The sequence below is a fragment of the Chelonia mydas genome, chromosome 28 (assembly GCF_015237465.2).
Source record: "Chelonia mydas isolate rCheMyd1 chromosome 28, rCheMyd1.pri.v2, whole genome shotgun sequence".
In the NCBI taxonomy this organism is placed as follows: Eukaryota; Metazoa; Chordata; order Testudines; family Cheloniidae; genus Chelonia; species Chelonia mydas.
Genome location: NC_051268.2, coordinates 2,170,559 through 2,190,115, shown reverse-complemented (window position 1 = coordinate 2,190,115; position 19,557 = coordinate 2,170,559). Strand labels below are relative to the sequence as shown.

At 50.9% G+C, this 19,557-nt stretch overlaps 1 protein-coding gene and 1 non-coding gene across 5 annotated transcripts in view; both read right to left on the bottom strand.

Moving 5' to 3' along the window:
* Positions 1-763: 763 nt before the first annotated feature.
* On the bottom strand, positions 764-844 carry TRNAS-AGA. The gene has a single exon. It is a non-coding gene; the product is annotated as a tRNA-Ser (tRNA).
* A 4,372-nt stretch (positions 845-5,216) lies between these two features.
* LOC114020966 (zinc finger protein 436) overlaps positions 5,217-19,557 on the bottom strand; it is a 36,485-nt gene continuing 22,144 nt past the window's right edge. For 2 of the 4 annotated variants that reach the window (XM_043537347.1, XM_043537348.1), the window contains exon 5: positions 5,217-9,379. In XM_043537347.1, the coding sequence (XP_043393282.1) occupies positions 7,572-9,379 (1,808 nt within the window). In that variant the 3' untranslated portion in view covers positions 5,217-7,571. The remainder of the gene's footprint in view (positions 9,380-19,557) is intronic. The other 2 variants (XM_043537349.1, XM_043537354.1) reach the window with 2 other exon arrangements.

The following is a 19,557-nucleotide window of genomic DNA, read 5'->3' as shown; positions in this document are numbered from 1 at the left end:
TCTGCTGACTCCTCTCAAGTTTTTCATCCTCCTTCTTGAACTATGGACCTCAGAACTGGACACACGATTCCAGCAGTGGACCCCTCCAGCACCTCCATGTAGGGGCAGCCAGGGGGCTCTGCTCTCATGCTGCCCCTGCCCCAAGTGCAGACCCCGCAGCTCCCATTGGCCGGGCACCATGGCCAATGGGAGCTGCAGGGGTGGTGCCTGCAGATGGGGCAGCGTGCAGAGCTGCCTGGCCACGCCTCTGCGTAGGAGCCGGAGAAGGGACATGCCGCTTCTTCTGGGAGTCCCTTGAGGTAAGCACTGCCTGGAGCCTGCAGCCCTGAGCTTCCCCTTGTGCCACAAACCCCTGCCCCAGCCCTGATCCCCCTCCCAGCCTCCAAACCTCTCAGTCCCAGCCCAGAGCACCCTCCTATACCCCAAACCCCTGATCCCCAGCCCCCCTGCGAGCCCTCACTCCCCCCCGTCCCAGCCTGGATCCCCCTCCCACAGCCTGAACTCCTCATTTCTGGCCCCACCCCAGAGCCCGCATCCCCAGCCAGAGCCCTCATCCCAACTCGAATTTTGTGAGCATCCATGGCCCGCCACACAATTTCTATTCCTAGATGTGGCTGTGAGGCCAAAAAAGCTCAACCGCCCCGGTCTACTCCACAGTGCTAGAGCAGGGTAATGGCGGCATTTTAAGTGCAGGCGGCCTAAGAGCGAGACCAGATCTGGCCCAGGCACTAAGACAACAGCACCGACAACGCACCGGTGCTTCCGTAGTTGGCAGGATTTGAACCTGCGCAGGGAGACCCCAATGGATTTCTAGTCCATCCCTTAACCACTCGGCCACAACTACTTGATGGATAGTTACTTCCTGACACTGTGATTCTGTTCTCACTGAATTGTCACTTCAGATTGTTTGCTCAGACCAGCTTCCCCAGCACACTCGTGGCTGTGCGGTTGTGTAAGTGTGTCCATGGCTGAACAGCGAGAATTCCTGCCCATTTCCCTTCCAGCTGGAGCGGGATTCGAGTGTGTTTGGGTTAACGACATCGCTGTAGATTGTTGTTTGTTCCCCACTCTGACAATTCAAATCTTTCCTATTTAAATCTCCAGCACATCATTCCAATAGCCGGGGCCAGGATTTCTTTGGGGCACTGTCAGGGCAGAAGGTGCCCACGTCCCCTCTGTCTGACCACTGCCATTGCAGGAGAGACGGGTTCATTGGAATTGAATGCCCTGGCTCAGACAAGAGACACAGGGAGGTTTTGCTGTACATGGATCTGTGCAAAGGAAATTGTGTCTCTATGTGAAATTGAGGCGGGAAATGAGACATCCCCATGGTGGCCCAATGCCCTAAGGAATGTGGGTGAAGGACTTGGGCTGAGAAATTATTTAACAGAGAAATCCTGACCCCCTGCTCTGGGAACAGGAACGGGACTGTCTGAATTGTCAGAGTGGGAAACAAACAACAATATACAGCGATGTTGTTAACACAAACACACTCCGATCATGCTCCAGCTGGAAGGGAAATGGGCAGGAATTCTCGCTGTTCAGCCATGGACACACTTACACAACCGCACAGCCATTGAGTGTGCTGGGGAAGCTGGTCTGAGCAAACAATTTGAAGTGACGATTCAGTGAGAACAGAATCACAGTGTCAGGAAGTAACCATCCATCAAGTAGTTGTGGCTGAGTGGTTAAGGGATGGACTAGAAATCCATTGGGGTCTCCCTGCGCAGGTTCGAATCCTCCGGAAGCACCGGTGTGTTGTCATTGCTGTTGTCACAGTGCTAACTGGGGCCAGATCTCGTCTCAGTCTTAGGCTGCTTACGCTTGTGACACAGCTCTAGCACCCTGGAGTAGACCAGCGTGGGTGAGTTTTTGTTCCCGGCCAATGGGAGCTGCAGAGGTGGTGCTTGGGGTGGGGGCAGCATGCAGAGCGGAGCCCCCTGGCTGCCCCTATGAGTAGGAGCCGGTGGGGTCCATCCCACTGCTTCCAGGAGCCGTATGGAGCATACGAGTAGGAGCCGGTGGGGTCCATCCCACTGCTTCCAGGCCACTGACCCTGTTCCTGGCTGGAGCACTGGAGCGGGGCAAGCCCCAGGCCCCGTTCCCCAGCAGGAGCTCGAGGGCCAGATTAAAACAGCTGGTGGGCTGGATCTGGCCCATGGGCCATAGTTTGCCCACCCCTAGCCTAAGGAATGTGGGTGAAGGACTTGGGCTGAGAAATGATTTAACAGGGGTTTGTATCAATTTCTTGCCCTGATTAAAATCTATGGCTAAAAGGCAGCCACTGTTGTTAGTACTTGTACCTGTGGGTGTCAAGTCCATTGCCTTAACCAGGGGTAGTCGATTATTTTATCAAGATCCAAATTTCCTAGTCAAGGTATAGTGAAGTTTTAGTGGGGGAGGTCTAGGTGGGAAACACTATTTCACGAGGAGGGTGGTGAAGCACTGGAATGGGTTCCCTAGGGAGGAGGTGGAATCTCCTTCCTTAGAGGTTTTTAAGGTTGGCCTGGCTGGGATGATTTAGTTGGGGTTGATCCTGCTTTGAGCAGGGGGTTGGACTAGATACCTCCTGAGGTCCCTTCCAACCCTGATCTTCTATGATTGTAAGGTCTAGACTCCAGAGAAAATAATACACTGATGATAATAAGAAGTATATAAAAAGATTTTGCAGTCACTCGGGGTTTAACTATGCTGACTGTGTCGTGTTTCAGTCCTTATATCTGGTGCCATCGCCTTTCCCTTTAGCCTGGCCGTTTACCAAGGGTAAAACTAAACATCTCTTCAGACACAAGGGAGTGTTTGTGTTCATTCCTGCGAGCTACACAGGGGTTTGATGTTGCTGCCTTCAATCCTCTGGCTCTGCCGGAATAAGGAACAATTCAGGCTGTCACTGAACTGAAGGAGGGAGATGATTTTTTGACTGGGCGGCACCCATCCTCTTAAAGGTGTTTGTCTGGCAGGCAGCCCTGGTTCCCAGGTCTCTCCTGAGGGAAGAAAGTTTTGATGCAAAAGACTAAAACTTTTAAGGGAGAGGAGGGAAAGGTGATGGCCACATGATGGGGCCGGTCTGAACCACAACAGGGTTCTTTCATGTGGGATGACTCTGTTTACTGACTGATCTCCACGCCCTTGGATCTGAAGAGATGTTTAATTTAGCCCTTGGAAAACTACAAGACTAAAGGAATTGTGTGGGTGGTTACACTAGGACTGAAGGATTAGTTAGTGCTCTAATGAATTGTAAAAAAACCAAACCCAGTTAATTTAAATGTGAGCTGCCTGGTGTTAACGGCTGGTTTCCCCAGGTCAGTTCCAAACGTTCTAGAAACACCCTGGGTTCCCTCACGCCTCGGTGGGAACTAAAGGGAATCGTCCCGTGCTGCCCTTGGCTCCAGGCTGATTTATCCGGGGAGGGGACGTGGAACTGATTTGTTTGCTATTGAGAAGGGAGCCAGGCCAGTTCTGGGGGAATGAGAACTCCCAGCATCTTCCCAGCCCACCCAGGCTCCTGGGGGCCCGGCATGTCTGACTCTGGAGTGTGGAGAAGGAACAATTGAGGCAGAGGACAGACAGGGCTGGGCAGATGCCAGGAGCTCAGCACCAGAGGCCTGTACTGGCTCCCTCCTCAGCAGGAAACAATCAGTCCCCACCCTCGGGACAGCAGCCTGGGGCTAAGGGCAGCACCCAGTGGGGCGTTCTCGTCTTGCTCCCACTGGGGTGAGCAGGGACCTGGGGGTGTTTCTAGCAGAGCAGTTGGAACTGATTTGGGAAACCAGCTTTTAATAACAGGCAGCTCATGTTCAGACTAAATTTTGTGACAATTTTCTTTATAATATAAAAGAATTCCTACGTAACCGGGCAGCAGTTATTGGACCTCTTTTCTCCTAGTATTCCCGGCCATAGAAACGGCTTTTTGGCTTTTCATGATCCGGGAGTCAGGAGACAGGAACATGGTCTAACACAGAGCTTGTAGGTGCAGTGAACAGGACCCCTCAGCTGGGTCCATTTTGGGGGGCAGTGAGCCAGACAATCACGTCTGCCCTTCACTCCACGTCCCCAGCCAGCCCCCAACTGAAACTCTCCCCAGCCCCCCCTGCTCTGGGCTTTGTCCCTTTCCCGGGCCAGGAGGTCACCTGATTCCTTTATTCTCCAATCCTTTAGCTCTCATCTTGCAGGGGAGAAGGGCCCAGGCCATCAGTTGCCAGGAAACAGGGTGTCGGCCATTCTCTGTGTCCAGACCTCTGCACACACCTGCCCTCTAGGGCTCTGCAACGATCATACACCCTTATCCCACCCCCTAGATACTTAAGAACTGCAGACGGGAAACTGAGGCACCCCCACAATATTCAGAGAAAACATTAAGAACAGTCCCCCTTCATCATGTCAGGCCCTTAGGGTGTAAAGTTAAAATCTCAGCACTGGGCAGTAGGTGGGAGCGACAGGGTGTGTGGATTATGGTGAAAGAGCCCCAAGAACAGCCTGGAAGTCCCTGCTTCGGACACAGGCAGGTTTCTTGTGCATTTAATGTCCCCTTCCAACCTGCATTTGGGGTTTGATGGGTTTAAAGGATTCCTGGTCAAAGGGAATTTTCATTGCTCTCTTTCTAAGAGTTTAGGCCTGGAGTTGGCTTTGCTAGCTGGTTAATATCTAGCTGGCAGCCAGAGCCTATCCGCTTTATATTGATTAAATACTCCTGGGGGAATTCTGCACCACTGCACTGCACCCTGTCTTCCCTGTGGAATTTCTGGCCACTAGGGTGGACTCTTCCGGCTCGTAGGGCCTGGGAGACCCTGCCACACCATGTCTCCCGATGGGACAGTAAAGAAGTTGCAGGAAGTAAAGACTCTGGGGGTGCTGGTGTTTGGGCCGGGGGCTGCCCCATGACTGGGCTCTGTGGGGAGGGGGCTGCTGTGGGGCTGCCCCGTGGCTGGACTCTGCGGTGAGCGGGTTCTGGTTTCTGGGCTGGGGGATGCCCTGCAGCTGGGCTCTGGGGAGATGGGAGTGCAGGTGTCTGGGCTCTGGGGGCCCCACATACCCCCTCCAACACCCCCCCAACTGGAATTTGTAGGAATTTCTTTAACTCTCCACTCCCAGGGGAATCATTTTTTGCTGTTGTCTGTGTTGGTTGAAAGGTATTTTGAAATAAATTACCAAAATAATTGAAACCGGAGTGATTATATTGTGTTATTTTGACAAATCAAATATACAGAATTTTAAAATATTGTGTACAGAATTTTTAATTTTTTGGCACAGAATTCCCCTCAGAGTAATTAAAGGGCAAAAAAACCTCATTAATGCAGAGTTAAGGTTACCCAGTGGAATGTTGTCTGCCTTCAGAACCTCAGCTTCTGAAAAACTCACACGTCTGAAAACTAGGAAACTCAAAGTTAAGGTTGCCCACACAACCTTAACTCTAGGTGTCAGAGTAACAGCCGAGTTAGTCTGTAACCGCAAAAAGAAAAGGAGTACTTGTGACACCTTAGAGACTAACCAATTTATTTGAGCATAAGCTTTCGTGAGCTACAGCTACATCGGAGCTGTTGCATCCGATGAAGTGAGCTGTAGCTCACGAAAGCTTATGCTCAAATAAATTGGTTAGTCTCTAAGGTGCCACAAGTACTCCTTTTCTTTTAACCTTAACTCTGCCCTCTTTCAGTCATTCCCCAATGTTCCCCCCAAACACAATCATCTTCACTCTGCCAACATCACAATGGCTGAAAGACACAATCTCTTCACTTCCATTTACAACCCTCCGAACTAGACCCCCAACTTCAGCTGGGCCTGAGCAGACAACCCCAACCCAGGGCAAGCCAGATGGCAGTGGTGACTGGCCCTGACCATTACAGTGAAAGCTGAGAAATCCACAACCAATCCACCCCTACTTAAAGATACCCCCCATTCCACGAACCCCTCATGAGGCAGACACAGCCTCAGCCCACCTCTCCCCTCCCAGCTCCCTACTCCTGAAAGCCTGCATAGGGGACCTCACTTGCGATGCTCTGAGCCCCCGAAGATGCAGTGGGAGCTGAGATGGGTTCTCTCCCCACCCCCCCAGCTGCTCTGTGAGAGCCAAAGGGTTAACACAGAGGGAGCTGATAAGGCTCTGACTTGGACTGGCTGATCTCCACCCAGATGCTCCACGGTTCTGAGCCGGGAGCTTATTGAAAGACATGATTTGCTATACATTTTAATGAAATGTATAAAACAAATAAAATGAAGAAGTTCACTAAACCTAAACCTATTCTTAACACCACTCAGCTAGCTCTGTATAAGTCACTTTCAGTTTCATATAAAATTAAATTCAAGGTTCCATCTGATTAATCAAAAACCAGGAGAGGAGATTCCCCCGTCGCTTTCTCCTCTGATCCATTCAAACCTGCCTCACTCCACAGCACTTCATTGTTATGGAATTGTGTTACTGACAAAAAACAACAGCATTGTCGTAATAGGGGAAAACTACCAAACTTCTCCTGTGCAAATGATCCCAGCTCAGCAGGAAAAAGCCCAGAAGGGGCTCTGTCAACAGACAGAAATTGGGATTTAAATGGGGAATGATCGCACTGTGCTTGGGATCCATTGGAATTCCCCATCCAGGTCTGGGACACTTTCATCTCCAGCCCTAACAAGTTGGATTTAGGATCAATTTGCTATGAAGTGCAGAGACTCTTTGGGAGGTGGAGGGGTAGAATATAGGCGGATAAGCTCCATTGTGGCTCAGACAGACGCCAGCGCTGCTGGTGTGAGCGGGCCTAGTGACGGTGATGGGGAAGGAGGGAATCCCGCTGACTCACCCCATTTCCTTCCGGTGTCGTAGAGGCCGAAATGATACATTTGTCCCACTCCTGCTCCTCCTCTTTGTTATATTGAAATAGATTTTCAATAAGGGAAATGGTAAAGAAAACAAAAAACAACCTGCTGCCCAGCACAACCTGGACCAGTGTGAGAACAACTGGGAATCAAACAATCTGTCACCAAAGGGGGAATCTGGTGACTAACACTCGCTCTGCTGGTGGGGTGACAATATACATGTGATGCTTAGGGCCTGTCTAGACTATGAAAATTGGTGTCGATTAGGACAGGTCAAAGGGGAAGGTGCGAGCTAACCCCAGCCTGGGCTGTGTCAGCACGGCACATACAGCGGGGTGTTGGCACTAGGATCGTCCTCCAGCAGGCCGACCCCATGGAAAATCCTAGTGGAGACAAAGCCCAGGTTGATTTTCGCTCAGTGTAACTACTTGAGGTCACCCCTATTTCCCCCACCTGGGGCTGACGGACACTCCTGGCAGGAGGGACACACTCCCATGATGACTCGCAGGAGAAGGGAGTTGGTAGAAAGGACCACGGGATTCACCCCAGAGAAGGGCGACCTGCAAAACAAAAAGCAGGCAACTCACCTGGGGGAGCTGAAAGAACAGGGTGACGCAAATGGTGCAAACAGCCCTAAAAAGTCGCTATGTGGGAATTAGAAAAGGTCTTTAAAATATATATTTTTTTCCCTCTGCTCTGCACAAAAGTTTTATGGTGTGTCTCTATCCTGTGAAATCACTAATGTCTATTAAGGTGTGAGCTCCGGATCAAACTTTTCCCGCACTCACAGCCTGCTCTCGTGTGTGGATCCTCCGATGAATAGTAAGACTTGAGCTCTGAGCGAATGTTTGCCCGCACTCACAGCATTCATAGGGGCGCTCTCCCGTGTGCATTCTCTGATGATTAATAAGGTCTGATTTAAAAGTGAAGCTTTTCCCACACTCAAAGCATTCATAGGGTCTCTCTCCTGTGTGGATCCCCTGATGTCTAATAAGAGATGAGCTCTCAGTGAAGTTCTTGCCGCACTCGGAGCACTCATAGGGTTTCTCTCCTGTGTGGATCCTCCGATGTTTAATAAGGCCTGAGCTCTGAGTGAAGCTTTTCCCGCACTCGCAGCATGTATAGGGGCGCTCTCCTGTGTGGATTCTCTGGTGATTAACAAGGCCTGAGCGCTGAGTGAACTTCTTCCCGCACTCACAGCACTCATAGGGTCTCTCCCCGGCGTGGCCTGCCTCACGTTTAAGAACGTTTGATTTCTCACTGAACTGTTTCCCCCACTTGCAGCATTCATAGGGGCGCTCTCCCGGGTGGATTCTCTGGTGATTAATAAGGCCTGAGAGCTGAGTGAACTTTTTCCTGCACTCACGGCACTCATAGGGACTCTGTTCTGCGTGGCCTCTCTGATGTGCCCTAAGGTTTGATTTCTGACTGAACTGTTTCCCGCACTCGCGGCATTCATAGGGGCGCTCTCCCGTGTGGACCCTCTGATGTTTATTAACGTCTGATTTGAAAGCAAAGCTTTTCCCGCACTCACAGCATTTATACGGTCTCTCTCCTGTGTGGATCCTCTGATGTCTTATGAGGGATGAGCTCCGAGTGAAGCTTTTCCCGCACTCACTGCACTCATAGGGTCTCTCATCCGTGTGGCTTGCCTGATGTTTAGTAAGGCTTGATTTCTCACTGAACTGTTTCCCGCACTGACAACATTCATAGGGTCTCTCTCCTGTGTGGCTCGTCTGATGTTTCATAAATTTTGATTTCTCAATGAATTGTTTCCCGCACTCAGAGCATTCATAGGGGCGCTCTCCCGTGTGGATCTTCTCATGCTTAAACAGGGCTGAGCTCTGAGCGAATGTTTGCCCGCACTCACAGCACGTATAGGGGCGCTCTCCTGTGTGCATTCGCTGATGATTAATAAGGACTGAGCGCTGAGTGAAGCTTTTCCCGCACTCACAGCACTCATAGGGTCTGTCTCCTGTGTGGATTCTCTGATGTCTAGTAAGGGTTGAACTCCGAGTGAAGCTTTTCCCGCACTCACAGCACTCATAGGGTCTCTCTCCTATATGGATTCTTTGATGTCTAATAAGGGTTGAACTCCGAGTGAAGCTTTTCCCGCACTCACAGCACTCATAGGGTCTCTCTCTTGTGTGGCTTGTCTGATGTGTAATAAGGTTTGATTTCTCACTGAACTGTTTCCCGCACTCACAGCATTGGTAGGGGTGCTCCCCTGTGTGGATCCTCTGATGTCTAACGAGGGTGGAGTTCAGAGTGAAGTGTTTCCCACACTCAGTGCATGTGTTTTTTCTCTCTCCTGTAGGTATTCCCTGCTGGGCTGTGATTTCCTTGGAGTCCAGGTGAGGCCCCTGACAATTAATGGATTTACCCACTTTCTCCCTGGGCAGGTTTCCCTGCTGCCTCTCCGGCCTGTGCTGGTTCTCACAGGCTTTCCCCTTCACACCACGCCTGGACACATTCCCTTTGGATCCTTGCGATAATCCCCCGCGCGCTTCCCCTTGCTCAGCATCTTCCTGCTCAGGATTCTGCTCCTCGTTCTCACTCACCATCCCAGCACCTGCTAGGACAGAGAGAGAAAACTCAGAAACAGGGGTGGAAAAGAAGGAAACAAACTGAAATTAGAGCTTGACAGACAGGGAAAAAAAACCCTGGTAGTGAATTCTCCTAAACTTTTCTCCACAGCGGCGAGAAGAGAGGATGTGGAGGCAGAACTGTATCAGTCAGGGAGGGAGCTGCTGCCGGGTGTCAGTCAAGGTGGGTAAGAAGCCGTGAGCGATAGCTGCCCATAGGGTGCAAGGCCTCCTCGGGATACTCCTTAACTCCGAGAGCTCCCAAGGCCTTTTTAGGGAGTCGCAGGTATTTCTTTCAGCCACGGAGCGTTTTTGAATTGATTTAAGGATCCCTCACCTGCGCAGGCACCTCTCGGGATCTCTCCTTCCTCAAAGCCCTGGAGATCCAGGACCCACGGATCCTCCCCTCGTTCCAGCTGGGAGATCATGTCAGATTTGGGAACGGGAAACCCTGCTCAGGGGAAGAAAACAAAGGAGATCAGGGGAGTTCATGGGACATTTCTCACCGAGAAGAGTCTATCGGTTTTACCCCAGCCCATTTTAAAGCACTCAAATCCTGGAGGCAGCTCCCCAGGGGCAGGACACTCTGCGTATGAGGGATTTAACCATCCCCATCTCTGCTGGGAACACACACAGCCAGACACTCCCGTGACATTGAGCCAGAAAGGGTCAAGCAGCTCACAGGCTAAATGACCCAAATTCAACCTTTAGAGACATGCTAGAAAAGTATGTAAATGGTAATTAGGGCTATTCCTTATAAATAGCTAACATAGCCATGTCCCATAGACTAGAGCTCTGAAATGCAAATAGGTATTGTGAGAGAATTAGGGGTAATACTAATTGTATGTCTTCACTTATATCTTGTTAGATGGTAACCAAGTAAACAGACGGTTCCTGTCTGTCACTATATCTACTGATTCAGAGATCAAAAGGGAATGTTAACATTTAGATGAAACTTGGGTGTAATAATGTCATCGTCTGCATTTCTCTTTGAAGTTTGTAATAAACAGTCTATGAACTGCTCAATGGAGAATTACCTTGGGCTGATGAATGCAACTAGTTACCTGTGTATCCTTAGGAAATAGGGGGGTTTATTTCAAGCCACAATGTCGCACCTAAGGAACGCCGGCTGTCAAGAGGCTGCAGGAGAGCTATAAAAAGAACTCCTGGGCCCTGATCCTGTTATCTCCGATCTGCTTAAGCTTCATCATGGGAAGTTCGAGTCGCAAGGCTGAGGTCCCCAGCTCCAGTCTATGTCACCCCAATATTGGGCACTGGACTGTGACCTATGGAACTAGTTCTGGAAGAACTATTTACAACTCTGAAGCTCACCATGAAACTATGAAACTGACCTAAGAACTCAACTCATATCTGCCTGGATCATGGTCTTTTAACCAATACTCTCTCTCTCTTTTCTTTTTAATAAGTCTTTGTTTAGTTAATAAGAATTGGCTGTGTGTATTTGTGTAAGATCTGAACTATTCACTGACCTGGGGGGTAATGTGTCCGATCCTTTGGGATTATTAGAACTTTTTATAGAATGAACAAGATTTTCAATAAGCCTCATCATATTTGACTTGGCTGTCTGGGTGGGAGCCCAAGACTGGATTGTTCCAAGGGAACTGTGTTTCTGGCTTCTGCGTAAGCAGGAAGGTATTGTAGAAGCTGTTTATGGCCATTCAGGGAAGGGTTATTGGTCCAAATATGGGGTTATTTGATCACGAGGTTCCTGAGATACAGCCTTGCCACCAGAGGCAGCTTTTTACAAAGTCATCTTGCTCTTTTAACATTTCACTGCACACAGCTGGGGTTGAAACTACAGTTCTCCTCCTTCCCTGACGGATCTCGGTCACTTGGCATTTATCTCAGTTAGTACGTAGCCCCCACTGGCTCTTTGGGAAACCAGGACTGAAAAAGTCAATACCTGTAGGATTTGGAGTTTCACAGCAGCACAAGCCAAACCGGTGAGTCACGGACATTGAAATGCAGACAGGCTGCAAGACGAAGTCCCTGTTAACTGCTAGAGGGTTTCCCCAATCTGCTGTCACAGTAAAGGGTTGGCTCAAGGGGATGTGCTGTGGCCACTGAACCTAAACTACACCCATGAATTTGAGATTGAGCCCTACCTCTGGTAACTTTCAGATGATTAGGGGGCTGGAGCACATAATTTATGAGGAGCGGCTGAGGGGACTAGGATTATTTAGTCTGCAGAAGAGAAGAGTGAGGGGGGATTTGATAGCTGCTTTCAACTACCTGAAAGGGGGTTCCAGAGAGGATGGATCTAGACTGTTCTCAGTGGTAGCAGATGACAGAACAAGGAGTAATGGTCTCAAGTTGCAGTGGGGGAGGTTTAGGTTGGATATTAGGAAAAACTTTTTCACTAGGGGGGTGGTGAAGCACTGGAATGCGTTACCTAGGGAGGTGGTAGAATCTCCTTCCTTAGAGGTTTTTAAGGTCAGGCTTGACAAAGTCCTGGCTGGGATGATTTAGTTGGGGATTGGTCCTGCTTTGAGCAGGGGGTGGGCCTAGATGACCTCCTGAGGTCCCTTCCAACCCTGATATTCTATTCTATTCAGAGAATGTGTGTTGTGCATTTTTCTTGCTTTTTGCAGAAGTTCCTCTTGGAAGTTTTCTCTCTGATACCAACATGTTTGTGTTAAAAGTAATAGTTCAAAGTGCTCTGAAATCCACATGCAGACTCTTGCTTGGTCTGTACTTAAAAGTTTTGCCAGCGTAGCTGTGTCAGTTACGGGTGTGAAAAATCACACCACTAACCAATGTTCCCTCGAATATTTTCCATCCATGTGCGGGTTGAATTTTGTTATGTGCTCCACCAATATCCAGGTATGTGTGGATGCACGCCACCATTGCAAACAAAACCCTAGATAGAATATACATTCTTAAACAGTTCCTAGGTATGGAGGAAGAAAAAAAAATACTAAAAAGTACGAATAATTATCAAGGTGCACTGCTTAAGATGTTTATTTAATATGAAATCAAATAAAAAGAAAATTGACACTGCCCTTGGAGTACATGTATTTTATCTTCCTTTCTAACAACTCAAGCTAGTAAACACACCCAAATGTGGTCTACTGAAAAGAGCTATAGAAATAAAACAAAGCCATGGCCATTTAGTAAAAGCATAAAAAGTATGCACCGGAGACCCAATTTAATAACCTCCTCCTACCATACAGCCTGACCACTAAATCTTCAGGGAAAGCTGCTCTCAAAAAATGAAGCATCTGCCAAAACACTAGCATGCTACCGACTTTCGCAGTTCCCCAAACTATCCCTCTTGCATGCATATTATCTGCGCACACAGCCCAGCTTTAAGATGCTAAACAAATCTATGAGTCAACTAGAAACAGTCATGCTCTCATCGCAAATATTAATACAATATTGTCTGATACTGGAAAGGAGAGTAGAAGGTATTCACTCAGGCTGATATCATTTCTATGGGATGTCAATTCTTAATTTGGTGAATACTTCACACATGTAGAACAGTAAAAAGAAGTAATAAAGCAACACAGACAGCAAACAAAACCCCAAACAAACAAGTGACAACACTGACAATACAAAGGGAAGTAAAACAGCAACTGGCTGGTGATGGGTATTTTAAATGAGTGTCCAGGACCCACACTGCGCAAGTGCAACAGAGCCCTGTAGAAACAGGCAAAGTTCTCCTGTTTTGTGTGTGTGTGTGTGTGTGTGTGTGTGTGTGTGAGAGAGAGCGCGCGCGCGCGCATCCCACAAAACACCTAGCACCTCAGCCAGTGCTTCCTACTTCTGAGTCAATGGGAGTACTCTGACATGCCAGAACTATACCAGATGGAAAGCATTAAGGCCAGATCTTTGCTAATACCTCTCCCCACACAAATTCTAAAACTTAATGGGAATCACTTGTCTGGAATCCAACTCTAATTGAAAGGCCAAACAGCATCCATGGTAAAGTTCTTCCAGTTTTAACAATTTCCCATGTATTGATTAGTAACACAGGATATTTTTTAAAAAATCATTAAGATCTCAGTGTTCAGATACCTCCCAAGAATTATGTTGTAAAAGAATCCTTTTTTCTTTCTTACCTTAAGCCATTAACACCCATGTAAACTTTATTTGAAATGTAACCATGCCAATGTCACGAGCTAGGCCTAGCCATGTGCTTTTGCTCCAATATTCATTCACTAAAGCCCCAATCCTGCAAACGCCTATGCATGGATGCCCTCCAGAGGCATAACTGTTTGCAGGATCAGTATTTAAGAGAGAGTAAATAGCATGAAAGCAGCTTCTTAAAGCGACACTGTGCCCGCAAGGGCTGGGGGGGGAAGATATCAGCAGAAGGAGGACACTCAGGCCTAAGAATAGTAAACTATGCTTTATTGAAGGAAGGAAGGAAGAACTTACGCTCCAATCTGCGCGGGGAGCCCCTAGGACGCGTGGAGCGATTTCAGGGGACTCTGGCCGTTCGGGACAGCTGACCAGGCAGGACTCCACTTGTGGGGAGCCCTCTGCAGCGCTATATTCTCCGCACTTATCTCGGGGTTACATGCGGTCAACAGCTGGCTACATTCTTATATGTACAATTTATGCTTATTACATAAACTGACTCGTTTACAGGCAAAAATATGCTGAGCTAGGCTACAATATCTTTTGGCAGGGTCTGTCGGACAAAGTTCATTGAAACCGCCTGCATCCCCCACTTACATCCAGTCACATACTCAATCCACCACTTAGCTCCTCGCCAGGCTTCCGCAACCTTGCCCCTACAGACGCCAATCAAAATAAAATCACAGATCTATTTCTTTTAACCTCGGATTGCTGTACTTTACCCATCAGATCGCTACGACAGAAAGATCAAAGTGTTTTTTCAGTTTGTTCAGTGTGTGGACTGGACAGCAGTTTAGATCCTGCACTTATTGAGACCTCACTGCAACCTAATCTGCAGTCTGCACTCTTTAAAAATACTCATATAACCTCCTCAGAACTCTAGGAAGAGGACAGATTAATTACACGTATCTACAAAAGCAGCCTAAAGGCTTTACAATAAAAAAACACCAGTACAAGTCAGATTCTGCATTAAGATCTGCTAATGCAGAATCCCTCAGCCCTCTTTACTGCTCTGCTCTGGATCTGTCTCCCTCCAGTCAAACTAAATCTTAGCCCAGTCTTTCTCACATCTCTGGCAGATGTCCACCAGCTGTCAACTGAAATGCAACATGGCCCAAAGCAAGCTCTTCATCTTTCCCTGCTGATACTAAGTTGAAAATATTTTGGTTTAGAACCGCAGAGGATTCACTGTTTTGTGTTTGCTCTATAATTCTAACAGGGGAAAATAGCGGGGGTGCCACATTATTCCTTTCCCATCAGATTATTCCTGGGATATTTCAGATCTCGTAATTATATCAACAATCAGGTGGTAATTAATACCAGCTCTTCACCCTAGCCTCATAGTTACCTCAACAACAAGAAAAGGCAAGATGTGCTTGGACCGATCTTGCTCTGATGCATTAATCAGACAATGGAGTTTCCCCAGCACCCCACCTCCCATGTAGCCACATTCCCCGCATGCCCCAAAATGCCAGCAACCCGCCCAAAATTTTAGCACCCCAACCCACGTGCAGCCTACTCCCACCAGCCCCTCCACCCCCCGACCCATGCAGCCTGCTCCCCCAGCCCAGCCTGGAGCGGAGAGCGAGTTCTGTATCTCCCCGACACCGGCAGCTGCAGCCCAGCTGGGAGTCGGGACACCCTAAACTCCCCTCCCCAACCTCACTCCACCCACCCCCTATTTCCCCCCCATAACCTCACCTTTTTCCATGTCCTATCCAGGGGCACCTAATTAGTGGAGCCATGCGTGTAATTAGGTGCGTGGCCCTTCATTCTCTCATGGGCAGCTGCCCAGGGGTGCACTTAGAGAGAACTATACCGCTAACCATCATAGCTAGGACGGACGGCAAAAGCTCTAGGGTACACACAGTCACAGTGGCAAAAAAAAAAACCACTGAACAAAAATGACGGTAACGAAATGCCTATAAACTACATTAATGCAGAGTTACAGTGGCCCAGTGCTTCCTCCTGCCCTCCCAGCATGTGGATGGGAACTAAAGTTAAACCTCTGAAAACTAGGAAATGAAGAGTTAAAGTACATGTCCTAACTGCAACACAACCTTAACTCTGCCCCTCCCCTATCCCTGGAGTTGGCACTCGCCACTGGGAGCGGTTCAGTACGGCTGGTGCAAAGGTTTACAAATTACCAGGGAAGTGACAGCTTCAACATCTCAGGAAGTCTTTGAGTCAAGACTAGATGCCTTTCTGGAAGATGCTTTAATCCAACACAAGGCATTCAGCTCAACTTGGCAGCAAATGGACGAAATTTTCTTGCCTGTGTTACAGAAGAGGTCAGACTAGATGACCTAATCGTCACATCTGGCCATAAAAAACCCATGAATCCACAATAGATACAAGGAAGGACTAAGAGAACATGCCACTGTTTGTGTTGTGTTGCACACATGGGAACACCGGCATTTACCTGCATGCCCTCCAGCTGTGTGCACGCCGTCATCTCTAGCTAGAATTTGTTGCTGGAGGGATTACTTGGAGCAGCTGGGCAGAGCCGTGACTGGGATATGAAGGGGGGTGCGTGTGAAACTTGGGGCACAAGTCTGCCCATTTCCACGCTGAGTGTTGTAGGTTGTGTCAGTGAAGGTGCACAAGGGCGTGTTCTTGTCACATAGACTGTCAGCAGCCTGGTGGTGTATGTGTAAAGAGAAGTTGTTAGACTTTGTGCTGTACTGCTCCCGTTCCCAAAGTGTTGTGTAGCAGGGGAGGGCAGAGGGCTAGTGTGTGTGTCCCTGGCACGCTGGGGTGATGCTGAAACAGGGCAGAGGAGAGGTTGCATTCTGTGGCTGGTGTGAACCTTAACTCTGCATTTCCCCTTCCAAGAACCGAGGGGACAGGAATCCTTACCCAGCGAGGTCACATTCTCATCGTTCTCCTGCATGACGTCTCTGCAGAGGGCTCTCTGAGCGGGGTCCAGCAGAGCCCCCTCTTCCCTGGTGAAACACACAGCCACCTCCTCGAAGGTCACCGGCCCCTGAAAGAGCAAGAGTCCCACACTCAGGACCTGCTGCCCCACTCACAGCCCCACTATTCGTGGGGGAGAGGAGCCCATCAAATGGGAGCTCCGGGAGGCTCGCTGTCAAAAGAGTTTCAACCCCCCACAAGGCTCCGAGCATCCAGGAAACACCAGGGTGAGGGGACGAAGAGAGAGCCCCTCGTCTCTCCCAGCAGATCCATCACACAGACTAACCAGAGACGTGCAGGAGACGGGGCCCCGAGCAGGGTCGAGGGAGAGCTGCCCGGTAGGAAGAGAATGGAGAGTCAATCATTTTAAGAGAAATAGGGGAAGGATCTCCTTGGAACTGATGAGCCACATGGGATAATGAGAGAGAAAAGGGGAAGAACTAGAGCGAATTTGGAGCAGTGTGAGAGAGCGAAGTGGCACAAACAGGGAAAGGGTGCAATGAACTCACCGCTACCCCACCCCCCACTTCTCCTCCTGGGATTTCCTGGCTGCACAGAGACAGTTCAAACGCCCCCGACGGACCGGCCTTCCCCCGCCCTGCACCTCCGGTTTTTCCCCTTCCCCACACCCCAGGGGAACCCCGCCAGGCCCCAGTCTCCCCCCCCCATCCCAGCCGGGCCGGGGGCCGACCCCCGGGGACTGCAGCGTCTGGGGCTCCCGGGGCAGAGAGTCACTTTCCTGCCCGGCCCCAGCGCTCCCCCCGGGGGCTCTCGGGCACCTGGAGTCTCTGGCTCCGGAGCGGAGGGGGGCAGAGCCCGGGGCTGGCTCCCCGCGGAGAACGGAGCCGCCCGGCTGCCCCGGGCCCGATCTCCGGGCTTTGTTCTCCTGCTTCCTCCGGCCCACCCCGCTCCCGGCTGCTCCTGCCCCTTCCTGTGGGTCCTGCAGACGCCGGCCCGGGCTGCCGCGCTCCTGGCCGGGCCCCGGCCTGCGTGTGAGTCGCGGAGCCGCTGCAGGGGCCGGGCCGGGCCGGGCCGGGCCGGGGGAGGCGGCGGGAGGGTCGGTGCAGGCAGGACCTTGCTGCGGGGGGGTCGGTGCATCCGTCGCCTTATTTCGGGCTGCGGGGGGGCGGGGCTCCTCCATCCCCGCGAGCTTTGTGCGGGCTGCGGGGGGCGGGTCGGCTGCTCCAAGCGCCCCAGCCGGTCCCCGCGGGGCCTGGGCGGCTCGGAGCGCCCGGCCCTGGCGCCAGACCGCGGGCGGCTGGTCCCGGTGGCTGCGAAGGGCGCCCCAGCCCCGCGGGGCCAGGGGGGCTCAGCCCGCGCGGGACGCTGCAGCGGGGACCTAGTGCGCAGAGCCCCCGCTCCTTGCAAGCCGGGGGGGGGGGGGGTGTAGGGTGGAAATCTCTGTTTTGGCTACTTAGGGGGCGCGGAGCATGCTCAGTAACATCTGCGGAAGCCGCTGCTCTTCTCCCTGCCCTTCCTTGGCCCCGGTTCTGCCGGCTGCCCTTCACCGGGCTCAGAAAGGGGCCAGGGGGCAGATCGGAGCGGGGGGCGGCCGGGGTCTGAGCGGGGGCGGGGATTGACAGGTCGGGGCGGGGGGTCAAGCAGCTGGAGGCAGGGTTAGGAGGGGGCTGAGGGCAAAATCGTGGGGGGAGGAACCGGGGGTAAGCTCCTGGGTGAGGCCTGCCTGAGGGTGAGGGGGGCAAAAGCCCGGCACAGGCAGAGGGGGGCCAGTTACACTCCAGTGCGACACCAGTGTTTGCAATGGGGGGGCAGAGGGGCTTCTTTATTTCCCCTCCCCCAGACAGCACCTCCCAGCATGGGCTTCCCGGGGCTGGTGCTTCAAGGCCCAGGCGGGGCACGGCCGAGTCAAGGCCGCGTCTCCCTGGCTGGTGAAGGAAGAGCGGGGAGGCCTCGTGGCCCCTTAGAGGCTAACACATGTATTTGGGCAGAAGCTTTCGTGGGCTGGGCCCCACTTTGGTCGTCTCTAAGGTGCCACGAGGACTCGTTCTGTTTGCTGATGCAGACTAACCCCGCGACCCCTCTGATCTCTGTCTGATGTTACCTACGGGGGCTGCGGGAGACTTGATTCAGTGAAATGTTTGACCTGCACCCCCTCACCCCACCTGACTCATCAGTAACTGCTCCTGTTAGCACATTAAGACAGAGAGCAGTTTTTCACACTGGGGGGGACTGAACGGTCTCTGTGCAGCCAGGAATTTCCAGGGGGAGAAGCGGGGGCAGGGGTGCATTAATTGCACCCTTTCCCTGTTTGTGCCACTTCTCTCTAAACTAAACTAGGAGGAGAGGTAGAAACGCTGGAGGGTAGGGATAGGATACAGAGGGACCTAGACAAATTAGAGGATTGGGCCAAAAGAAAACTGATGAGGTTCAACAAGGACAAATGCAGAGTCCTGCACTTAGGACGGAAGAACCCCATGCACCGCTACAGACTAGGGACCGAATGGCTCGGCAGCAGTTCTGCAGAAAAGGACCTAGGGGTGACAGTGGACGAGAAGCTGGATATGAGTCAGCAGTGTGCCCTTGTTGCCAAGAAGGCCAATGGCATTTTGGGCTGTATAAGTAGGGGTATTGCCAGCAGATCGAGGGACGTGATCGTTCCCCTCTATTTGACACTGGTGAGGCCTCATCTGGAGTACTGTGTCCAGTTTTGGGCCCCACACTACAAGAAGGATGTGGAAAAATTGGAAGGAGTCCAGCGGAGGGCAACAAAAATGATTAGGGGACTGGAACACATGACTTATGAGGAGAGGCTGAGGGAACGGGGGATGTTTAGTCAGCGGAAGAGAAGAATGAGGGGGGATTTGATAGCTGCTTTCAACTACCTGAAAGGGGGTTCCAAAGAGGATGGATCTAGACTGTTTTCAGCGGTGACAGATGATAGAACAAGGAGTAATGGTCTCAAGTTGCAGTTGGGGAGGTTTAGGTTGGATATTAGGAAAAACTTTTTCACTAGGAGGGTGGTGAAGCACTGGAATGGGTTCCCTAGGGAGGTGGTGGAATCTCCTTCCTTAGAAGTTTTTAAGGTCAGTCTTGACAAAGCCCTGGCTGGGATGGTCCTGCTTGGAGCAGGGGGTTGGACTAGATACCTCCTGATGTCCCTTCCAACCCTGATATTCTATGATTCTCT